Source organism: Lytechinus pictus, chromosome 11, assembly GCF_037042905.1.
Source record: "Lytechinus pictus isolate F3 Inbred chromosome 11, Lp3.0, whole genome shotgun sequence".
Taxonomy (NCBI): Eukaryota; Metazoa; Echinodermata; class Echinoidea; order Temnopleuroida; family Toxopneustidae; genus Lytechinus; species Lytechinus pictus.
Window position 1 is genome coordinate 8,450,688 of NC_087255.1, and position 26,251 is coordinate 8,476,938.

The following is a 26,251-nucleotide window of genomic DNA, read 5'->3' on the forward strand; positions in this document are numbered from 1 at the left end:
ATTCAAATTACATCGAGTATACCTCATGAGGCATGATATATTGATTTGTCTAAATCTTGCAGGAAAACTTTAAACAAATATGCATGTTACAAATCTGCATCAGTACATGGAGTTGTACATGTACCTTATACTTCCATGCTTCAACTTTTTTTCTTTAGATAATAAGACAAGATAATTAAGACTTTATTCACTCTATCGAACCCCTCGTGGGGTATAGGTATGAGAGTAAAACACAACATGTGAACAAATTATAAAAACAAATGCATTGTATGGCAAGCAAGTTATAACTTCAATGGCTATGGAGAACAAATGAAAATTAATAAATACTAGTGTCAAACCAAAAAAAAAAAACATTTCTCTTTAGTTCTCTTGTAGTTGGAGATGTTTTTTTTTTCTTTTTTTTTTTTCTTCAATTTTCTTGTTCGCGTGGAAGCTAGCTAGCTACGTTAAGTATTTGTCACCGGCAGAGATTCTGGAATTCTAGTTTGAACAGAACTGTTTCAGAATTCCCGTCGAATGTGTTCTTAACCTTCATCAACTTCGTGAAAATTCTAATTGAGACCGAAATTGAGGACTAGGGGAAACACTTCATCGAGCCTCTGGCTCATAAGATATTCAGGATGGCCTCTGCTGCACTTATTGTTGATGGGAGCCTGAAAGAGGGGGTAAGTCCCACGTGTGTTGTTTTTTGTAAGTACGGTACCGGTACGGTACTCCCAATTTTCTGGCCTGCCTACAATTTTCACTCGGTGCTCACGCTTCCTGGCTCCTGGTGTTTTTTATGTTCTCTTTTATATTCGACATAGATTGAATCTATAGCACGTACGTGCATAGCGCCAACTTAATGTGTTCCGCCATCTTGCTTGTTGGTTGCCGATAAAATGCGCATTTTCAGATTTTTTAACGCTCAGTTATTATCCATGACTGAAACATTGACCAATCAAAAACTAAGATTCTACAAGAAATATGAATATTCATATACGAAAGTATAAACATAGATAATTCAGTTTTATGTGAAATTTAAACCCAATACTTCAAAATATGATTAGTTTTATGTCTCTAAAATGACCCTTAAAACCAGAATTTTATTAGTAAAAAATAGAGGTTTTCCCAAGTTGCCATGGTAACGCGGTCTGAGATATAAAAGCTTAGCAAACACTTCATTTCAGTGATCGAGGATGTATTTGTTTACGGTATACGTCTACATAAATTATAACATTTTTTTCCAGACCATGGATGAACTTTCAAAAAGAGACATTTTAGGCAAGTTTTTACGATTTCCGGCAATTTTCTGACACAGGCACTTTGAAAAGGTAATTTTTACAGAATTAGAAGAAGACATCATGAATTTTCCTAATTATCACGACGGATATGCAACTTACTTGTAAACAAATCAAACAAAGTCTATGATACATTTTCGATAATGCAAAAAGAGACATTCAAGTCTCTGATTGAGAGCCGCAGATTGAACATTCGCACGGCGCAATGGTAGCGTTTTCGCCGAATTCGTCGGGGCGAAAACTCCAAGAGAGCCGTACCACTCACCAGTCCCGAACGCTGCGCTGTATGTTTGATGATTTATCTGGTGCCATTTCGTGCTTATAAATTTGTTTTTTCTACAATGCCACTATCTCATTAAAATTGTTTGTCATGATAACATTGGAAATATTATCGTTTAATGGCCCAAAGGATCGACTGTAATAAAAGGTACTTTGAAATATTGTCAGAGAGTGATTAGTTAGGTGATGTTTATGGTCAAAATTTAGTCATGGCTTCGGGTGAACTTACGCGAACGCGGTCACTTGCTCACGGGGCGAGTCGGCCTGGCCCTTTGGTGGAAGGCCGTTAGGCAACGTGCAGTGCAGCTAGAGCAGAGTTGGGGAGTTATAGGTATAAAAATACTTTGAAATAATCTGCAAATATTTTTGTCTTATCCCTTTGGATTACTTAGATAACAAATTCAAATTCTCAAAGTTTAAATCAAATTTTAGACAGTGACAACAATTGATGGTGCTGTATGGGGGGGGGGGGTGGGGTCTTGCATGCCCCCAATTCACGAACAAGAAAAAAAAGGAAAAGGTAAGAGAATCTTGCGAAATTGTTCAATTGGATTTTTGTAACCAAAAGTCAAAATTATGCTTATGTCGCTTGCTTGCAACTATATATTTTATAAATTTTGCCTGATACGCCATATCGTAGTACCCTCAATTATTTTCACTTGTTACGCCACTGACATGACTGATATAACATCTACTAGTTTATGATAACATTATTTGGTTGCGGGATCAAAGCATCAGCTATATAGCTAAACATTTATACTTTATGCCTGTTCAACTTCCAATACAGGTTTAGGCCTGTATTTATGAGATGTTAAGATCTATGGGTGCCTTTATTATTTTCATTTTCAATTAAAACAATTATTAATTATGTATTAATTTAGTATTAACCTCGATGATACATTTTATTGTATTAAATCGTACAATTTCTGTTGTATTAAGCCCCTTATTAAGCCCTTTTAAAAACATGCTCAGTAGCAGACCCCCCCCCCATATATAAAGACAATAGAAGTGTATATAGAATTAATTGAACCCCCCCCCTTATTGAGGACAAAATGAAAGAAAAAAAAAACTCAAAATAATCGACCGCCCCCCCCCCCCTTTGACGAGGCAGCTGTCGGTGGCCTGATGTCTTCATTGACTTCTTTTTGCTTGTAAAAATAATATTAAAGAAATAGGGGCTACTCTAAGTGTCCCCTGTGAAAATTGATTTGGATCTGCAAGTGCATGAGGCTGCGCCCCCTCCAACGTCATAGCTACCCCATATCTTTAGGTTCTAGCTCTCATATTTTTCAGCTCCCTGGTTTTTTGGAAATAAAAAAAACGAGGCGAAAGAAAAGAGTGAAATAAATGAAATACGATTAATCAAAATTTGAGTTGTTTGAAAGAATTATACTTATCAGAGAAACTAAATTAAATTCTACAACCATGAAGAATAACAGCAATCTTGATAAATTCTGTTTTTTTTTCAAAATCAGAACCAATCAACCTTTTTCTGATTATTCTGTCACTTTCCATATTTTGGAGAAAAAAATAAAAGTGTTCATCGACGCCCTGTACTGCATGATGAAACTGTATCCCCACTCGGCCCTCGTAACCCCCCCCCCCTCTCTCCCTCTCCCCCTCCCCCACCACAATGCCCCTTGCTCATTTCTCTTATCTCACCTTGACCTTAATTAATTAATCTTAACTATTTGGCGGTACAGTCAAACGTGACTGGTCGCCATCATAGTTTCATCCCCAACAAACAAGGAACAACAATAACAATTCTGTTTTTCGACCCAACATCATTCCTTTCAATACGCGTAAGGCTATACGTGGGCATGCACAAACAACGTGGGTTAACAAAAACTGACCCGCGTTTGGACTAAAATTGTGATTAAAATAAAAATGTTATAAATATGAAAAAAATATGTGTATAATGAAGGATATCTGATAAACGGAAAAACATCAATCGCTAATTCATAAAAATGCTGGAAAAGATTTGACAGAGGTTTTTAACAACGGTAATCAAGGGGAATTAGTGTATGGGTGAATGGCGTTCGAGCTTTAGCCGAGCGTTAGCCGGAGAGGGCGCGGGCCAAATCTGCCTGAATCTGGCAATATGGCGTCGTCCATTAAGCTGACGTTAGCCAGCGGCGACTGCACGTACGTGATAGTGATTGGTTCAAACAGCTCCATGATGTTGTGACCAAACATAAATCTAATCTAACTTGCACTTGATACAATAAAAATTATTGTTTGACTTTGTCTTTGACTTTAGTTTGAGTTTGAGTCTGACAAATAATATTTGAATTTTGATTATAAATAATTATATGAAAAGTCGAGATGAAATGCGTAGATCTAAATCTGTGTTCTGTCTGAAATTATTAAAAGGTTAAAGCTGGGATTGTTATCCCCAATCGCCATTTACTCTCCCAGGCCTAACTTAGTTAATGTTCAATCCATTTTCTGAAATTCTGTTGTTTTTTATTACTGTCTAAATTCTGTAGGCCTATATTACTTATTACTATTAGATAAGTTTTTGACAGCATGAATGCTAGTCTTCTAGTGTAATCAATTTGGAGATATATGAAATAAATTAGCAGGATTTGAAGTTTTGGACCTGTGCTACACTCAGGTGTCAGTGCAGTGCAGAGTTCAAGCAGTTAAAGTGATCATTTCACTTTGTTCTGATTTAAAAAATTCTCCTTTTGGTTCCTGAAAATGGGCTAAACATTAGGCTTATAGTGTAATACCATCCCAAAAGTTTCAAAGTATTATATTTACAGGATCAATTTTAAAACCTTGGAGATGTAAACCAAAGTTTGAAATAATTGGGAGTTGGTTTCAATGACTATAGACTATAGTAGGTCCTATGTGTATACAGGGAATCTGTGCACCACAACACATTAATTCTAGATGAACACAGCATAACCTACATACAGTGTGTACAAGGTATACACTGAATGTATGATGGGGTGTCCAAACTTCGCGCACTTTTCAAAAATATTAATCAGGCTTAAATTTGTTCGCAAAATATTCATAATTTATACAAAACCAATTCAAGAAATAGTTACCACATTGACGGCAAGATCGTAAACTATAAAATCATGGACGAAAATGTAAAGTAGGTCAAGGGGATTCGCCGGTATCGCGATCTCAAAATTCTATTCCGATCGGCGAATGCGCGCTGTGCTGGAAAACCGTTCAAAAAAAGTGTGACCTAACTTCGCGGACCAAAGTTTTTGTGGACATTTAAAGTATACATCCAAAGAATCAAAAGTATTTTATAATGACTTTATGTGGTCATCATTGTAAAGGGGAAGTATTACTAATCAGATATATAACTTCACTTTTCAAAATAGTGATCAGAGATTGCAGAAATCAGCTCTCAAAAATGATTTATTTTCATGCCATATTTCTGCCTTCCACCGGTCCTCTTGCGAGCTCCAGCTGAGTGACGTCACACAATGAGCAGTGAGCAGCTGAGCTGACAGCAGCCCATTGGAGACGATCTTTCCAATCAGCGTTTTTTGCTCTTAGAATTGTTTATTCCTCTTAAGATTGGTCTTGTTATATAGATAAAAGTTTGAATTTACTGAACAGTGAAAAAAAGTGCACATTTAACGTATTTTGGTGACCGATATTTAGCTTAGAATTTTTTTTTTTTTTTCAAGAAATATAGGTGAATAAACAAAGCATATTTTCACGTAGAAATCACACTTGCGTCACATTAATGTTATAGTCAATATAAAGCATAGACATTCTTCTTTATGACTGAACAAAAATTATGAAATTTCATTAAGTAGCAAAGTCAGGAATCACAAAAAAAACACGGCAATATCCATCGCGAAATGACTGAAATTGCAGTTGAATTGCCGAAGCATTATTAGGAAACAGCGGCGAGCGGACTTTCTTTCATATATCTTAAAAATGCCTTCCTGTTAGGGCGATGGTCTGTGGCCAAATGCGTTGGCCATTGTTTTGTCATGTGCGAGGACCCTGGTTCGAAACTCGGATTTTTTTTTTCTGGGTATTTTTTTTTTTTTTTATTCCTTCCCCGTCCCTACCCATCTTTTTTTTTTTCTCTTTTTATTTTCTTGTGAAATTCTATTCAGACCTGTATTTATCAAATCTTGCTTCTTAATTGCTGCTTTTGATTTTCAAGTTCTTGATTAGATTATTTCTACTCTTATTTGGGATGGGAGGGGTAGAGTTAAAAGTCAAGTCCACATCAACTAAAAATTATTTGAATAGAGTGATTTCCCTTGTTGTTTTTACTCAAAACAGTCATATACACAAAACAATGATATGCAAATTAGAGTTGTCACTCACATCACATTCGTTTCTATTTTTTGTGGCATTTTGTTTTTTATTCTTTGCAGATTTGACGATAGGAAACTCTTCATCTGATCACAATAGGTTATATTTACGGAACTGTTAAAATAGTAATTATATAAATTTGAATCAAAGTTTTTAAGAAATTTCCTGCAATATCTTGTTATTTTTCTTTAAATTCAAATGAATTTTTGATTGCGTGGACTTCTCCTTTACTCTTAATGTAGGGAATGCATAGCAAAATTTATCCAGAAACAAAATTGTCTTAGAATATGCAAATCAGTAATTGGACACATGTTCACTTTTCTTTCATCCAGGCCACTTCCTCACATCCACCAGGCTTTCAGTCTGATGATGAACCATCACACAACATTCACAGTGCTTCACAATAAATATTTCACTTCTGTTCATACATGCAATAAATATTGTGGAAAACAAATAAAAGGCGTACCCATATTCAAATACCGTTTAAAAGGACAAATATATTATACCTTTCGAGAAAAATCAGCACGTTAAATATCTGATAACAAAACATAATTATGGGGCACTGCAAGAAACTTATGTTCAATTGCAAATCAAGCGTAAGTCTTAAATTCAAATTCAAGCGTAATAAGGTCGAGTTGCAATCGCAATTCAACTACATGTTTAATCAAAGGACTTTCCCTTGATTTGGGACGTGTGATTGAGTATAACATTTCTCGCAAAATGCCCTAGTAACATTAAAATTGTTCTTTCGTTTTAAATTGTGTGTTATTATTTTTGACAAGCTGTATTCCTGTCCGAGTAAAATTTCTTAGTTCTCTCCAAAACTGTGCTCAAAATTGTTTCCAAGATTGATAAAGAAATTTTTTCTTTTGTATCATTATCATTCCACAACTTGCAAACCGTAGGTCCTGGAAAGAGTGAAGAAAAAAATGGCTATATCCAAATCATAGTAAAAGGACATGATGGAATCTCCCAGATTGAGGTAGCAAGCAGAGACCAGAAGTCACCAGAGTTAGCAATTGTGCAGATCTGTGTGTAGAAGAGAGAAAAAAAGAAATAGTTTAAATAATCAAATCAAAGTATGAATTTAATTATCGTGATGATTGATGACGTGCGGTGGCATGTAATTCCCGGTCAACAACAAATGATAGTAGGTTTAGACACCTGAAAAGTTCCACTCAGAACACTGGTGCTCTACCTCAAGTGATGTTTGTGTAGGCCCCACTCCACTTCACTACCGCTACACTACCGTACATGTACGCCACACTTACCCGGGTAAGTGTGTAGCGTAGTGTAGGCTGTAGCAGTACTCCAGTAGTGAAGTGGAGACTACACGAACATCACTTGAGGTACGGTGCTCTCTGAGTCTCTGTGTCATTACAAAGATTGCATTTATCTTCATTGTTGAAGGCATTACGCATACATATATGCAGCAACACTCTAATCAGAAAGAAACACCAGACTCTAATTTTGGCCCACCCAAGGGTTCATTACATGCCGCCGCGCACAGAAAATTCAAGCAATAGAAGTCGTGGACCCAAGAAGTGAGATCCCAGCACGCGCGACCCACTAGTTAGAAATCCACTGCCAAACGCGGTTCGTGGTTAGTATACTAATACTAACCTCGCAATACGTACTAGTAGTATACTAATACTAACCTCGCAATACGTGTGAGTGATTTTGGCCAGGAATCAGGGTAATCACTGCTGAAAATTTGTCTGGCTTCATGACATCGGCATCATGGTGATATAATTCTGTGTATAATAAAAACTTAAACATTCCTCTGAAACAGCAGATTTTCAGCCATGGTCCATACCACTCAGTGCTCCTAAATAATTTAATTGCCTGCCTGAGTCCTGACCAGTTTTAGAAATCTGAAGAAAAAATCTGCTGGAATTGTGCCACTCACACGTATTAAGTATACTAACCCCGCACCACGAACCGCGTTTGGCAGTGGATTTCTAACTAGTGGGTCGCGCGTGCTTAGCCTGGAGGCGTCTGGGATCTCACTTCTTGGGTCCACAACACACGACTTCTATGGCTTGATTTTTCTGTGCGTGGCGGCATGTAATGAACCCTTGCCTTGGGTGGAATTGTACAAAAACATTATTTCTAAAATAAAAACTTTTTAATTTTAATTGTAGTTATGCCAAAATGCATGATTCTAAACTTATATCAGATCTGTATCTGTCATCTGACCTGAATGCATCGTCAGAACAAGTACAGTTTCCAAACATGCTTACCTTGACTTTTGACTGGATCAAACAGCGTAGCCTGCAACATGCATCGGGAGCAAGTGAATGGGACCGTGCAGTTTGGAGTTTTTCAATAGTTAGTAGAGCAACACAACGAAGACTGTCGAGTGGACAAAATCGATCTTTCCAGTTCACAATTCAATAAAAAACGGGCAAAATAACACAGTTCTGGTTCCCTTATAGTCTGAAGTTGTCGAAAACAGAATTCGGATGTCACATTACATGAAGAAAACGGTAAATTCGGAAGATATTGAAGAGGTCAGTAAGGTGATTCAGTGTATTATGCACAGAGGGATGATGAGCTCGATTATTGTGTGACGTCATTATTCTCGACTGTTTTCACTGCGTGAACTGTCGGTCTGGGGGGCGGCTGGGGGGCTTAGAATGGTCTCTAATAATTTCATTTCTTGCATTTCCACGACATCGATAAGACTTTTTAGTGACATATTTGTGTATAAAAAGACAAGACCTTTCCATTCATATATAATTTGTCTATAATCATCACTTTCGTGAATTTTCTTTGTGTGTATACTTTAAACAAAAACTCAAGCTCAAAAAGTGAAATATTTATATCAGATTGATGGCAAAATGCTATAGAATCGGTTAGTACCACATTTAACTCACATTTTTGATGATTTATGCTTGGAAAATGGTGATATCGTGATGCTTGTTGAGAATATCAGATTTCTTCAAAACGGGCGCTAACGGTGACAAATTTGCCGATCTTTTGCCAATATTTTCATGAATACTGAACTCATCCTAAAGAAACTTACTCCAAAGGGTAATTTTAGGTCACTTTTCACGTTGATGATGTCAGATTTTAAGGATATTGGCTAGTTTTTTAGATAATGACCGTCCGCGAAGTATGGACACGCGCGAAGTTTGGACTCACTGCCATACAGTGCAGCTAATAGTGTGTGTATAGGAGATACACACAACAGAAGGCAGTCAAAATAGCCAACGGACTTTTTGAATTGGAGAAAACTGGTCATAAGCTGAACCCGTCTACTAGACGGTTCTCAAAATCAGGCTAATAAATTGCTACTTGTATCTAAATTAGAGTTTTTCATCCTATATTGTGGTCTGTTTCAGGGATTTTGAGGACAAATACAGGCACTCATACGCACGTTTCAACTCAGTTTGAGAATTTTTTAAATCAGCTGCTCACAAAGTTAAACGATCCCTTTAACTGCTTCAGTGCTTGATTGTTATAAAAGGCTTTGTAACTCTGCTTTCTAAATATTCTACAGCTCCTCTTTCTTTTATGTTTTTTCTATATTCTAGATGGAATTCTTGCTAATTTTTGGATTATCAGGCATATTTGCTAAAATAGCCCAATTAAAAAAAACAATTAAAACCTTGTACATAAGATGAGGGGCAAGTTGAAAATTTAGGTTTAACATAAAAGATTGAAGGTGTAAATAATCACTAGATCAGTATTAGGGAATACTCAGCAGCCTGATGTTCAGGGTAGTATCTTCAAATCTTGGCTCAGATTTTCACTTAAAATACTTCCCCTGATTAATACAATTAAAGACATTCATATTGGCCTTTACTAATAATATGTTCTCTCTCAATAGGCCTACATAATACATTTTTTTTTTCAATCCTAACAAGGAAATTAAAACAGTTGTTACAAATACAAGAACCAGAAGTTAATGCAGAGTGATATTATATTTGAGTAATTTAAAAAATTTTCAGTATTTTTAAATTCCCATTTTGACTTTCAGATTATCATTGTTAAACTACATCTCAAAAGGTCACATCATTTACAGGTATTACTATTAGAATAAGTACTGTTTTTCGTTAGTAGTTTAAACCATTAAAATGCCATTACATTTTTTTTATTATTTTCAATTATGCTCTTTCATTTCAATTCAATCTAGGGTGGTCAAATTTTAAGAATAGCTACAGCTTTAAGCTGTTTGTGCCAGAAACCCATAACAGTAAACAACATTCGCGCCAACAGAAGTAAACCAGGACTAAGGTAAGAAAATTCACATGGATTTTTCTTCGTTCAGCTTCTTCCATACCATGTTTTTCTGTCTTACCTTCAAAATCTGTCTCATTGATGATGTTTCTGTTATTATCTTTTTTAAAGAATTTATTATTGTTTATTACATCATTATTATTATTACTAAATGGGTTCATTATTGCGGACTGAAATAATCGCTAGAGGGTATTCATTATCTTTGTTGTTATTATTATTATAACTATTATTGCCCTTTTTCATTATCATTATTATTATTATTATCATTATTATTATTAGTAGTAGTAGTATTATTAATACTATTACTATTATTATCATTGTTTATACTACTTTCCTATTGATCATTTTTTTCTCATAATAATCATTCATCATCATCTTCATCATATGGTCACTAATGTAATCTTTCTATAATGCTTTAGACCACAGCATCTGAGCGGGATACAGCTTGTGAGTCGCGTGTGTGAAGGGTCATTGAAAGGAGATGCGGTCGGGTCAACAGAGATTTCCTTCTATCCTGGAACGATTGGAGCTGGGAGATATACTGCTGATACAGGAACAGCTGGGTAAGGTTACACTTTGATGTTACCCTTATTTTGGTAGGAACATTTAAAGACTTGAGCTGGGAGATATACCGCTGATGCAGGAACAGCTGGGTAAGGTTACACTTTGATGTTACCCTTATTTTGTAGGAACATTTAAAGATTGGAGCTGGGAGATATACCGCTGATACAGGTACAGCTGGGTTAGGTTACACTTTGATGTTACCCTTATTTTGTAGGAACGTTTAAAGATTGGAGCTGGGAGATATACCGCTGATACAGGAACAGCTGGGTAAGGTTACACTTTGATGTTACCCTAATTTGGTAGGAACATTTAAAGATTGGAGCTGAGAGATATACAGCTGATACAGGAACAGCTGGGTAAGGTTACACTTTGATGTCACCCTTTATTGGTAGGAACATTTAAAGATTGGAGCTGGGTGATATACCACTGATACAGGAACAGCTGGGTAAGGTTACACTTTGATGTTACCCTTATTTGGTAGGAAAATTTAAAGATTGGAGCTGGGAGATATACCGCTGATACAGGAACAGCTGGGTAAGGTTACACTTTGATGTTACCCTTATTTTGTAGGAACATTTAAAGATTGGAGCTGGGAGATATACCGCTGATACAGGAACAGCTGGGTAAGGTTACACTTTGATGTTACCCTTCTTTGGTAGGAACATTTAAAGATTGGAGCTGGGAGATACCACTGATACAGGAACAGCTGGGTAAGGTTACACTTTGATGTTACCCTTACTTTGTAGTAACGTTGAAAGATTGGAGCTGGGAGATATACCGCTGATACAGGAATAGCTGGGTAAGGTTACACTTTGATGTTACCCTTATTTTGTAGGAACGTTTAAAGATTGGAGCTGGGAGATATTCCGCTGATACAGGAACAGCTGGGTAAGGTGATGGTACACTTACTTTTGTAGGAACATTTAAAGAAACTGACGTCTGAGCCTGTGTTTGTAACAATTACAGGCATGGTCTTGATTGCAGCTCCGTAGGCTGCATCATCTCCTGCGAAGGCATAACCTTCCACCATATCCTTTGGTTCATCTCGCAGGTTTTTGGCAGATAGTAGAAGCTCTCATGGGGTGGAACCTTGCTATGTTCAATAAGGAGATTATAGCTCATCTTCCAAGAGGGATAGCTCAAGGGTTTGCCATTGAAGATAGGAGGTTCTGGCAATGGTAGTTGATGAAGATGAAGTGTATCTCTTAAATCACTCACTAGATCTGTTTCCTTTGGAACATCTTTGTTCCCAGGTGGATGAGAGGTTGTAACATGAAAACATTAGGGTTAACTTTATATTCATGTCCAGACCTGTCATGATGTACATCTGATTTTACACTGATTGTTTCCAACCGCAGTGCCGTCAAGACATCAAAGATTTCTTTCATCGCTTGAGTATGATCTTTCTCAACTTCATCCCACTGGGTTAGGATGTCTTCATCATATTTACATACGTCAGAGTAATCTTCTTGTGCGACAATTAGATTGTCCATACAAACTTAGAGGGCATCTCTACTCTGTTTCATGGTATCGTAGTCTTCTTCGTTGAGCAACAGTGTTCTCAGTTTGCTGGAAGTACGTCTCCATTTACAGAGAGCACTTCTCCAAGTACGTGTCTTCATATCTATAGTCCCCTGCATGCCCTTTTCTGTTGGCTGTTTTATTTGTATCTCTGGATCATCAGCCATCTCATAGTCTTTTTCAGCCATGTTGCAAGCAGAAGAACTTCTGATCCTCAACATCCATGGGTTCTTCTTCTTCTTCCCCACTAAACCTCTGATTCTCCTTGATTTTGTGAGGGCTATCGAATGCGAGTTAAATCATCTGTTTCTTCAAGTGGGGTTTCTGCATCTTTCCAATGTGTTTTTTGAGGTAGTGTGGATGGTGTCTTTGTTGCTCTGCCTACTGGACAGAGCCAGTCTGCTATGCTTTGGCCTCTTGTTTCTTAGGTTCCCACTCTGTTCTCTGTCACTGTCATATGTTGCTGTATGTGAAGGCAACTCTTTCACCTTCTTAGTTGAGGGTTTTGCCTCTGCAGTATGCAGGAAGCTGGCTGACATAAAGCTCATCATCAGAAAATGACTTTCTCAATGACTATCAAGTGCACACATAGGCCTATGTAGCTACACAACACATATAAGGGAGAGCAATTACAAGTAACTTTCCTTCAGTACATAGGTCAAGTGTACAATAAATTGGTACAAAAATTTTGAGTGATAACAAATTTCAGTGAAATTAAATTTTAGTCCATATTTGCCACACTGGCTGTTAACAGGGGTGTGAGAGTTTAGATTTTTAATTAATTTCAGATCTTTTTTTGTTTTGATTTTCAGCTCAATCTCAGCCTATTTTAGGCTTTCCTCTGTACAAAAAGTATGGGTGCTCTTTCTATTTCAGACTTTTTCAACACTCCTCAGCTCTTTTCAGATCTTTTTACTTGTGACCACTCACACCCCTGTGTTAAAGAGTATAAATAACCAAATAATGATTGGACAAACTTACACTTCTGAGGCAGCGTAGCTTTTTTAATCATTCACAGAAAAAGTGCTAGTACCTCTCATCACATGGGTCATTTATATTTCCGTATAATACAATACTAATTATACTAACTATAATAAATTATTTGTAGGCTTTACACTTGAATTAATGCCATGCATTTTACTGGAAATTTGTGCCCTTAGACAGTTAGACTAAATTTTTAAAAAGTTTTTGAGCAAAACAGTGTATACATGTTTTATTGTTACAAGGGCACAGAGTCCGAGTAGCACCCTCATACCTTTGGTCCTACAAGTCAAATTATGGCAATTGGGTGGACCAAATTTGGTATAATATGCCCATGGACTTGTTAAGTCAGGTAGCTAGATCTAAATACCTCAGATTTTGGGGGTATGTTTTTTATTTTAAAAAGAAAATTAAAAAATTGTGCCTTCTGATTGTCACTAGTGTCCATCATAATCACAAATACATTCCCACACAGATTGGTTAATGTCATACAAGTTAACAAAGTAAGGCTTGGACATTTAAATCTCTATTTATGCTCTCTCTCTCTCTCAGTCGTGCTCTATGTCATTACATTATCAATTTTTTTTTATCGTAGGAGTGTTGTACTCCTAATGCAGGTCTCCTTTCCCTGCTTGGTCTACACGTCAGGTGACACTCATGTGACCTTGATAGGGGGTACCAATGCCGAGATGGCTCCTCAGATAGACTATATGAACATGGTCTTTCAGCCGATGGTTCAGAAGTTTGGTATCAACTACGAGTGTAGAATTGTCAGAAGGTGAGTGCACGTAAACTTACATAATAACCCATGGTGTAGTGGTGTAGTGGTTCAGTCACTTGGCTCTTAAACCAAGGGTTGAGGGTTCGAATCCCACACGGTGCTAATGTCCTTTGGCAAGGCACTTATCCATGTTTGTTACTCTCCACCCAGGTGTTAAATGGGTGCCCGGTAGGATGTGAAAGTCAATGCGATTAGATTGGCATGTGCGCACCGATAAGCGGTTGCCTGGCCAGGATACTCCCCAGGAAGTAGAGATGGTGCACTCTATTGGGGCGTTGCAAGAAACTTGCGATCAATTGCAAGCTTATTTTTGGTCCCTTAATCAATCACAAGTTTAGAAATGTCAGTAAATCTAAGTAAACTCAAACTGATTTCTTTGGTCTCGAAAGATTTGACACGGGCAGTGTGACATTTATTCCTTTGGTATACAAAGAGTGCAATGAATTTAGCTTGACATCTTAAAAGATAAGTGGTATGACTAATATTGAAATGTGTAGTTGGGTATAATTAGGAAATGTGAACTTTAAATCCCAATTTACATGGTATTATATTTGCATGTCAAAGTCATTGGTATATATCTACATTTACAGATTGATGAATCGTTAAACGTGAATTCATATTACTGATATTAAAATAGAGGTATTGTTATAAGGATTTATGTTGATATGGATTTTCATGAATGGATAACTGGGGTTCAGTGAAGGAGGGAAGGAAGAAAGGAGGCAGGGAGAGAACAAACAAAGAAGAGATGACAAAGCTTATTTGAATTATGGAGCATCCTTGTGTAGGAAAAGTTGTTTTGTATTTAACATACATGTACACCTCTTGCTATTTCTCAGAGGCTATTATCCCAAGGGAGGAGGAGAGATACAAGTAATAGCCAGACCAGTACGTGACCTTTCACCTATCACATTGACAGAGGTTGGATCTGTCACCAGGGTAACAGGAAGAGCCTTTGTAGCCGGCACCTTACCTCGAAAGGTAAAAATACAAATGCTAAGCTAAATAGCCTGCTCAACCTTGGCAACAGGCGTCAATTTGGCGCACTTTGACAAAAGCACTCATCAGCCGGAGACAATTTTTAATATACACTGTAGATTAAGCGTAATTTATGAAGGAAGTCTGCATAAACCATTGGTTCAGCTGAATGTTATTAAAACCACTTTTGTGATTTTGGGTCATTGTGTCTACATGTTCTTTCAGTTTGGTCTAATTGTCATTTAGTTTACACTATGCTTAGTCTAACAATAATCCAATTCTCATTTAGTCTAATACCGAGATTGTCTGATTTCTCCTTCACTACGCTACACTACAAATTAGACCATCTGAGAATGAATCGGTCGTGTGGTCCAGTGGTTAGAGCATTGGACTCATAATCGCAAGGTTGTGAGTTCAAATCCCAACTCTGCCATTGTCTCCACTTTGATAAAAAGGCCCGAGAGTGATATCTGTCGTCTATAACGTCAGCCACTATGACTGATTAACCTAGATGTAAAATGTTTCATAGGTAATTGGTTATATACCAGCTTGCCGTTTACCAGCAAAATGCTGTCCTGCCGAGTTCCTACGGAAACAAAACAAAAACAAATCAACAATGGTACGCCAAGCTTCTTGATCTCACATGAGAGTTGGTAAATCATGTACCAAGCTACTTGTATCCCTACATATGTAATCAACAATATTTAAAGGTCTCCGTCCTCTCGTTATATGAGGGAGGCGCAACAAAAGTACATCAGGGGCCCTCTTACAAAGAGTTGTGATTGATCCGATCAATCACAACTATGGAAAACCAGCAAAGTCAACATATAAAATGCATGTTTGTTCAAAAAAATTTCTAGTTATGAATTTATATCCATAAATTCATGGAAGATCTTGACAATTTGGTGTGTTCTCCTTTGTTAAAAAGGACATTTTGCAAATTTCCTGTAGAAAAAATTATGACACTGATGGATTTCCACTCTTTGAAAGACGGGGCCCAGAAATAACTTCCTTCTCACTACGGAAATGGTGACCAGCGAAACTCATGCTACGTTAAATTACCGTGGTGGAGATAAATGTAGATGGAAGATCTCCATAAATTTATCTACTTCATCTCCTTATTAATTCATCTTTGTCAAATGAAAATTGGGTTGATGAACGGTTCATTTAACCATATAGACCAAGTGGGTGTGAGATGAAACAAGTATAACCTAACTGGGAATTCGACAAAAGGTAAATGGGCTAAATGACAATTAGACCAAATGGTTAATAGATGAACTGGGGGGTGTTTCACAAAGATTTAAGTACATGTATGACTTCGAGTTGCACTTATGTGCCGACGTGTATATGATATGCAACACGCAATCTTATTGATCAATACGCAATCGTGTGCATCCTCTTGGCATGATCTGACCAATACGGTCTTGCCTTATATACCGTACACAACTAGGCATTTAAGTGCAACTCTAAGTCATACTTAAAACTTTCAAAACACCCCCTGGATATACATAAACTAGGATTAGACCAAATGGGAAAAAAGTGATTTACCCATATCAATTGAATTTATTTACATGTAATTCCTTCTTTCTCTCTTCTTTGTTCTAGCTCTCTCAGATCATGAGTAATACAGCAAGCAGTATAATCAAGAAAGCTTATCCTGGTGTAGATGTTCGGATAGATTCTGTACAAGAACCTCATGGAGCCGCAGTTGGAAACGGATCAGGGATCATGTAAGAAGCTGATGAATAAAACGTTAAAGATGGTTGTCCGCACAGGTGGATCGGGGGGGGGGGGGGCTGTCACAGCCGGCCCATGCCCCCCCCCTTTTGAGAGGCACAAAATTTGTGATGTAAATATGTCCTTATAACACAAGTGTGCCCCACCCCCCCTTTTGACAGCGAGGACCTTTTTGGGGGGGCTTGTAAATTTTTTTCATGGACAAAATGACCTTTAATTTTGGTGAAAACCTTTTTTTTTGCTTGTCAAATTTTCCTCGGAAAAATGTGCCACCCCCTTTGGAAAATCCTGGATCTGCCCCTGGTTGACCACATACTTTGCAGTTTAGAATAAGTTGATGTGAATGGAGTCTATGAAAGACACCACACACCTTACGATTTGTCTGTGACCCGATGTTGGAATAAAACTTTGTAAAATGTGATACAAATATTGAGAAATGGAATATCTTACTATTTAAAGTTCTAAATCATTGTAATACTTACGTTCAACTCTGTGACTATGCTACAGTCCTTATTAGATTACAAGCAAATTGGGATATCTCGTCATGATGACGTCATTTCAATTGTATGTTTGGCTATGATTTGACACCAATTTGGCCTTTACTCCTAAATAAAGGCTTGCAATCAACCAAAATTGTTTTATAACTATTCTTACACTTAATTTGAACGTCAAATAAAAATGAGATTTTAATTCACATTTTCAGAAAAAAGGTAAAATGAGATTTAGTCCAAAATCGGATTGCGGACCAGTCATAAGGTGTAAAGAGGGCTTTAATCATCAGTGTTAACATTGAGTGCCTCTGTTGACTAGGGATAAACATCCTCATGTACTCTGATTTGAAATGTGCTTGAAATGATGTAGCATTTGTGGAAGCAAGTGCACTTCGTCCTTGATTTGTGGTATAATTGATTCTGGCGGTCAACTAGAATAAGGAAATGACACATGTACATTGTTGTCATCCGTATCAGTCCACAATGAAATGTGTATTAAAAGAGGTAATCTATACAATGAAAATGATTAGATATCTATTTATATACTTTTTATATATACATGTATGCTAAATCATACTGTTATCACTAGCTTTGTGCATTGAACTTTTTAAAATCTTGTATTGTTTTAATTTATTCTCTGTATAAATCATGGTGAATAGATTGCAATTTATTAAAACTGTTCCACCAATTTGATTGCAAATAGTCACAATTTATAGAGGAAATTATTATACATGTTTATTGTGCAAAAGACTATGATAGATAGGCATGATATACTTGAGTACATTACACCCTTTACAGAAGGAAATACTTACGGTTTCACAGGCCTAATTACAACTGGCAGGCAAAAGATCTTTATTCGACCCAACCCATTCTCAATTTTTAAATTTGATATTGCTGATTGACAAAAATGAATGAATATGACTGACAATCTGGCAGGCAAAAGATCTTTATTCGAACCAACCCATTCTCAATTTTTGAATTTGATATTGCTGATTGACAAAAATAAATGAATATGACTGACAATCTAACTCTGATTCTACATGTAGGGAGGGTACCTACTGAACTGGAAATTGGAAAGATATATCACCACTTTGGAACTATTTTTTTACAGGCGGAAGAATTAGGGCCATTTTACTCTCTCAAGTGATGAATTTGATCCTGTCAGGTGTAGTCTTCGTAAATGCCAATTCATTTTTAAAATGAGCCGGTGGAGACATATATCCTATCCACTGGTAGTAAACATTCAACCCTTGAATTTCCTCCTTATTTTTCATGATTTTTTTGAAGTGCCACTTTAACACACGAGTCTATGGGAAATTATTTAGGCCTGTGATACCATAATATATGACTTTTCTCATTTCTCTCTGTGTGCATTCCACAGAGTGGTAGCAGAGACCAGCACTGGCTGCAGACTAGCTGGATCCAGTCTGGGAAAGAGAGGTGAGAATTCTTACAAAATAAGATAAGTTGGGTCCCAATGATATTGATTATGATGATGATATTGGGGAATGGTTTCACATAGCTGCCAACTATTAGGATTTTCATGTCAAATTATGCCATTGTGCTTTTGCCCTTAATTATTACTATTTTGAGGGCAAAGGAGTTTGTGAACATTTAATACTATAAAGTAATACATTGGGCAGTGGCGAACTCATCTGAAGGCGACCAGTGATGCTCATTATTTGTTAACATCGCTCTGAATGTTATCATCACATGCTAAATACTAACTCGATTGTGTTTTTTTTTTCCTCTTGGATTTATCATTGATTTATGCAAAAAAAAGTACTAGAGATTATTCTAAAATCTGAGCCTTTATAGAGGATTCATTTCTTTTTAAGGAATCTGTTCTTTTGATATTACATCTTTAAAGAAATTTATAATACTGTGTGTCAGACATGAAATTATGACTTTTATGTCAAAGTTATGGCTTTTGAGCTTCTGGATTACTACTTTTCATATTGGAAGGTGGGCAGCTCTGGTTTCATTGCATTTTCTATGGTGACAATTGCTCCGATGGAAAATCTGCATGTTAACCTCCAATACCAAATAATAAACCCTAATCTTATTCTTACCGTTACACTATTCTGAACCCAAAACTCTTTTACAACCCTAACTCTAAACATATGTCCTCTGAGACCCTCTATTAAGGCTGGAGCAAATGTTGCAAGAGCATATGTTGTATCACCATGGGGAATATTTTAGTCAATTATCTTCACTAAGGGGTAATATGAATTAAAATCATGTCAAGACAAGAAGGACCATTTCAGGAAAGTTGTCTGCACTGAAAAGTTGTCATATGATGATAGATACCACAGTAATAGGCATAAGGCAGACCCCTGTGCTTCTCAGCCAATAAAATCAAATAGGAAAGTTGTCAGATCTGACAGATTTTCTGACGAGTTCTTAGACAAAAAATATTGATGAAATGACTGGTTCTCGATTGTATATTAACTAGAAATGCAGCCAAGCTCTGGAAATAGCTTTTGAATACACTTGGTGATACTCAATTTTCAATAGTCGTCACTATACAGGTTGTCAGATGTTTCTCCCTAATTTTGATTAGCTGAGAAGCTACGATGTCTGACCTACTATGCTAATTGTCAAATAAGATAGACTTTGAGATCAGTGATAAAGGTGCTTCCACAACATATTTTAACTACTTCAATTACTAATATTAACAATAATATTAATATTTTTTGTTTCTTTTAATCAGGTAAACAAGCTGAAGATGTAGGTCGTGATGCGGCTGAGGAATTGATCAAGAATCTGCAACATGGTGGCTGTGTCGATGAATACCTCCAAGATCAGGTCAGTAGATCACTATCTGCCAAGGGAAACCTCAAATTGGCAATGTTTGTTATTATTTGATTGTACTTATTTGTTTTTTATACAATGCATTTATGTCTTTAGTGTCTTTTAATTTACCATGAATATTTTTTACTAATTTTTTTTAAATAGATATCATTCATTTTAAAAATCAAATTTAAATTTTTTGTTATGTTATTTATGTTATTACTTTTATTAGTCTTTTCTAAGGGGGATACACATGTACATGTATGATAGTATTATGTATATCACATGAATCAGAAGGAACCCCGGGGGGGCCACTTACATTGACGAGTGGATACCATGCGCGACCAAAAAAACACGTAAAAAGGATGTCTTTTTGAAGATAGGGCACGTTACGTACGTAACGTGATAAGGGTGTCAAAAACACAAAAATAATGAAAAAAGGGTATTTATTTCGCTAGGAAAGCTACGTGTTTAGGGTCAAATTTGCGGGGATGATAAAACAAAATTAAAATGTTTTATAAAGGATGTCCTTTTTACCCCAACACTACGCGTTTAGAGTCCGATTTGCGCGAGGTGTGGAAGCTGGGGCCGTACTAAACCAAATGGTATGTAAATACTGTAAAGGTAAAACCGACGACAGACGGACCCATGACATAACAATAAGATATCGCCGTACTTGTTTAGGGGTTCTTTTCAGGGAATACTTGCCAAGAGTATCCATGTATCGTTTTGTTTCCAATACTTGTTAAGGGTAGGATTTCAGACGCCAATACGTGTTAAGGGGTGCATTTTCAGAATATGGAAAATACGTGTTTAGGGTGCTTTTCGAGACCCCTTGGTCGCGCATGGTATCCACTCGTCAATGGAAGTGGCCCCCCCGGGGAAGGAATATAAGTGGATGTTGGTGTTTATTGTAAACAGCTCTCATTTATCATACATGTTGGATTAAACAGTATGCTAATTAGATTTTTTTTTCTTCTACCTCTAGCTCATCATTTTCATGGCATTAGCTAAAGGTCAATCCCGAGTGCGAACAGGCCCCATCACACTACATACAGAGACGGCTATCCATATAGCACAGCTTTTGACTGAGGTATGTAGATTTTATTATTTATTGGATTTAATGGGGTTAGTTGAGAGTGCGAACAGGCCCCATCATCCTACACACAGAAACAGCTATCCATATAGCACAACTAGGTGTGTAAATTTTAGTATCAATTAGATTTTATAGTAAGTTGAGAGTGCAAACAGGCCCTATCATACTTTACACAGAAACAGCTATCCACACAACTTACATGTAGCTATTCACTTTTGAATTCTATTTGGATTTCATTTATTAGAATAAAAGTTGAGAGTGTGGACATATATTTTACACTAGTCGCACAAACAGTTATCCACGTAAGCTATAAACTACTCACTAAGGAAAGAGATTTCTGTTTGGATTAGATTATATAGCCTGTTAACTGAGAGTGTGAACAGAATGTTCTTCACATTTAGAAACATGTTATATTTTGTGTGATCAAGGTATAATCTGAGGAAGTATAATATATTCTTCTTTGAATGAGAGCACTGAAAAAACAACATCAACCAGACAACCTTCCAAGTGTAGTTTTGACCTTCAAAATATCCCCCTACATTTTTTTCTGCTCCAGTTCAACTGAAGGCACTTGCAATGGTTAACCCTAATACTCCCAGGGTATTTCTGGTTGTGTTGTTTGTAGATTTTGTGATAGCTACAAAATTTGCATGATGATAGAAAATGATATATAATCTATGTGCTTGCATATTAGAGTTTTATAGGAAAATGAAACCTTCAGAACAAGATAGCTTGTGCGAAAACAGAAAAATCAAAGAAACAGATCAACAAAAGTTTGAGAAAAATTGAATGAATAATAAAAAAAGTTATGAGCATTTGAAGTTTAGATTATTATTGTAATGTAGGTCCTCCCATTGGCAAAGAGACAAAGATTTGTGATGTCACATGTGAACAACTTTACCATTACCTTTGTGTATATTTCACTTAAACTGCCTCTTTTTATCACATCTATCAGTAGATCATGTATTCTTTCTAGAGGAGGGCATGTACTACAGATTTTCAAAGAATACATTATGGATGAAGAGTTTGTATCACCATGAGAAAGAGCAAAAAGAGACATTTTTCGTATTGCCAATGGGAGGATCTCCATAGCATTAGTGATCGCAATATTCAAATACTCATAAGTTCCTCATCGTTTGTCTGATTTTTCTCAAACTTTCTTTGATCTTATTCTTTTATTTGTCTGTTTCCACCCAAGCCCACTTGTTCCAAAGGTTTCATCCCCCTTTAAGTTTTTGGCACCTTTGTCAAGAGATGCATGTAGAGCCGTAACATTCTTACAGGAATCCTGCAAAGGTCTCTTCATTGCCAATCCTCACATTTCATCCCAGACAAAGCTCTTTAAATTCCCCCCTCTCTCTCTATCTTTCTCCCCTTCTCTTATCCAGGCCAAGTTCAGTATATCACCATTAACCGACGGTTCGGGTGAAGGGGCTTACATGATAGAATGCACCGGTATAGGCCTACAAAACAAACAAGTAGCCTGAACATCTTCCCCATGCATGCTTCATTGAGGGTGATACATCAGGAGATCCTGGGACAACTCCCTCGGTGACCGGACAGCTGTCCTCGATGCAGCTGTCATTTGGGTAATGTGTCCTCCGGAAGACTTTTCCCCCGGAAGCTCTCCTCTGGGAGGGATGTGCTCCATTGGACTTTATGTTTGGAGAGCGTGCTGTGGGGAGTCATCATTGGATGTTTTGTCCAGACTACTGTAACTTGAAAATGGCTGATGCTCATCTTTAAGTCGATGATCTAACCGGATCCCACTCCTAATAAAGCTAAAGCTGCTGAAGCTATTATTATTTTGTAAGAGTAGTTGAGTGATCATGCTATGTGATACTTCAATAAGATTGAATTATGTAATTAATCTAAACTTAATCCGCATGGAGATGTGCTCCATGGGACGTTTGAAGTGGGAATTATATCAATAGGTGTCATATGGCGCCTTGTCCTGAGTAACTTAAATGGGTGATACCTGTCCTGAAGTCGGTGATCTTACTGGATTATACTGCTGCGGAAGATGTTTCTTTGTTAGAATATCTTGATAGAGCTGTATACCTTAATAATACACAATGCCTGTGATCCCTAAGCGCTTAGAGACAATCTTTGTGATAAGCGCTATATAAATGATGTTAATTATTATTATTATTATTATCCCATGCCGAGTCAGGGAAAGAGCTCACGCATAGCCGGACCGTGGCCTTGGCATTTCTCTGTTACTCCAAATGGCACTTTCCATGGAAAATATAGTCAGTTGACTTCGTATTTCTGAAACATTTTCTTGTTCATTCTTATTTCTGAAAGATCTAAGTGTTGACCAGCAACACAGGCTGAAGTGGTCTTATTAATTACAATATGATTACAAAGCACATGATCAAAAAATAATTAGAGTATACATGTACAAAATTATAACTGTGACTGGGATTGGTGTCCCAATGGAATAATGCATATTATTATCTATATAGAGTGTTTTATTGATGCATTAAAAAACATGTTTCGGTCTGCATCAAATGCCTGTTCAATACTAGAGCGTATACCTAAAGGCCACCGCACACCTTGCGACTGTTTGCGATCCGATTTTGGATCTTGGACTGCTATGACGGTGCTACGTAACTTTTTAGATGAACTTGCCCTGTTGGGCAAGTAAATTTTAAATAGTTGGAATATACTTGCCTGATATCTATTTCACTTGCCCGAAAAAAAATCCTTGAAAAAAAGTTTTACTACTTCAAAAGAAAATATTATGGTTTTAGAAACCATTGACCTTTTTTTATCTCTTTTGACATGAACTGATGTACCTCGTTCTTGCATTTTTTTTTACAAAGTGATTTTATCTTGCCCGCCATGACCAAATTTAGGGTCGGTATATCATATCGACCCTAATTTTGGTAATTCTACTGTGAGAATTTTGCTTGCCCAATTCGGGCAAGTAGTTTTGGTCTTTACTTCAAAACACTTGCCCGACTATAACTTTTACTTGCCCAGGGCAATCGGGCAACTGCTTATGTAGCACCCTGTATGACATCATTACGACTAGATATTAAAATTGCTTTTATTCTAAGAAGGATGATAGCATAGTCACAGATTTGAACATAGGTATTCGTACGATGATTTCGAATATTACACAGTAATATATTTCAAGTCTCAATATTAGCATCAAATTTTACTACGTTTTATTCCAAAATTGAGTCGCAGACCAATCGTAAGGTGTGCGGTCGCCTTAAAAGGAGCGAAATCCAACGAATATCCAATAGGCCCCTGTACAAAACATGCTGTTCAATATGACACCATATTCAACAGTCTAGTGAGCGTGCGCTAATGCGTGAAATACACAACGTGTTCAACAATGAATGCAATGCGATGCACAATGACGTTATAATGAATACATGTAAGTCACATTTCAACAATCATTTGATCTTGTGAAGTGATGTGCCACAACAAGTGCGGTATCAAATACTTATTTATAGATTTATTTGCTATTAAAGGGGAGTTAACTGTGTGTGGTCTCTCATTGACTGTGTGTTATAAATACATAGTCTTAGAATATACTTTTTCAGATATCTACTAATACTACAGAGAATGAATTGACCTATAATTGTATTTGTAAAGATAAACTAAAATGTTTTGAGATGAAAAGTAATTGTTTTGCTACTTGGTAACATAATTATTGCGGTATAAGTGTATTGAGTAGTTAATTAGCATGTTATCATTCAAGTGGGTCTATATTACTAGACTACACTAGCATTATGGGTCAGGAAACTGGCCAGGGGTGAGTAGTTGAGGACTCGAGATGGCGCTGTTGGTTCGTATCTGCTTTAAAGCATGGAGAAAGAGCACAATGAACTTAAAAAATGTACAGGATGTAAACACAATTTGTGACATTTTAAGCTTCCCATAATTTTAGCACAGAGTTAGTCCATGGCCTAAGTTAAACTAGACAGGCCCGTTTGCTCTAAGCATTACTTGGTGTATTACTTACTTCTTTTATCGATGATCCAAGTTATTCAGGGATATTCAATAATATCTATCCTGTCTCTGGGTTTATTGTCACTTTGGCATCGTCTACTTTCCTTATTGGTCTCATCCCACATAGCGTAATCCTACGTTGTCTACAACAAGTTTGTCTCATCACCAGTTGATATATTTGCCATGTGGACCATTTACCATTTCCAGCCCTGTTGCATAGCAACCATAGTTTAATTGCTCGACAGCCAATCAAAAATCAAGAATTTTGTGGAAGTTGTCCACGAAGAATAGTAAAGAATTTATAGAGGCAGAGAATCTCAAGTACTTGAGACAGTAATGACAGTAATGACAGTTTATAAAACTGACACTGACTACTAGTATTTATTTTCATTGAAAATGTGATATCCTTCTAGGTGTGTTTCTTTAAATTTGAGGCTTTAAAAATATTGAAAATGTTTAAAATATGACTTGTAAAGTTCATAAAAGCCTGACTGTAAGTTATAAACGTGAAAAGCTTTATTTTTATTGTTTAAGTGGATGAAATCATTTTATATTTGTTTTGATTAGAATATTTGCAAGGAGCTTTAAACAGTTTAAAGCTCCTTGATATTTGTGAGGAATCAGTCAGCGGGGAGCATTCTTCATGAAGAGCTTTGTAAGTGGTTTTCACTGAGGACAGCTACTCTTGCATCTGACTTAGTTGAAAGTCGCTTTGTCATTTAAAGTTGATGACAAGACATTTCATGAAATATCACCTGGGATGTTGTTGAAATAATTAAAGATATTAATTCAGTGAATTCAGAAGTACTTTTATATGTAATTGTTTGTGTGCATTCTTTTCTGCAATATCTTCAAGATAAGATATAAAAATGCATTAACTTAAAAGGTTAAGTGTACCAGAATAAGAGTGATTTGAGTAAAGAAAACAGGTGTAAAACTGGATGTCTCATCTAAATAAGATGCAAAATGAGAAAGTTATTGCATCTTTAAGCTTTTCTTATTAAAAAAAACACTGATGTGTACATCATCCGTGCAATGCAAATGATAGAGCCTTTAATGACACATACAATACAGCACCCACTATTGTTTTTTTTTAAATATTATATCAAATATCAAATCAGTTTCAAGTGTTTTCTTATTTTTTTTTCTCTAATAATGTTAAACTTGGTTTTAATCCACATGAAACATGTACAGAAACCATTATTTTGATTGACCATATTTTTATTTAACAGCA

The 26,251-nt window shown here is 36.6% G+C and overlaps 1 protein-coding gene across 1 annotated transcript; it reads left to right on the forward strand.

Moving 5' to 3' along the window:
* The first annotated feature begins 416 nt into the window (after positions 1–416).
* On the forward strand, positions 417–25,830 carry LOC129270777 (RNA 3'-terminal phosphate cyclase-like). Its single transcript, XM_064106606.1, has 10 exons — positions 417–665; positions 10,003–10,103; positions 10,526–10,669; positions 13,768–13,950; positions 14,793–14,934; positions 16,537–16,661; positions 18,541–18,599; positions 19,873–19,967; positions 20,941–21,045; positions 22,437–25,830. The coding sequence occupies exons 1-10, from the start codon at positions 621–623 to the stop codon at positions 22,533–22,535; spliced, it is 1,098 nt and encodes a 365-aa protein (XP_063962676.1). The 5' UTR covers positions 417–620; the 3' UTR covers positions 22,536–25,830.
* The last annotated feature ends 421 nt before the right edge of the window (positions 25,831–26,251 follow it).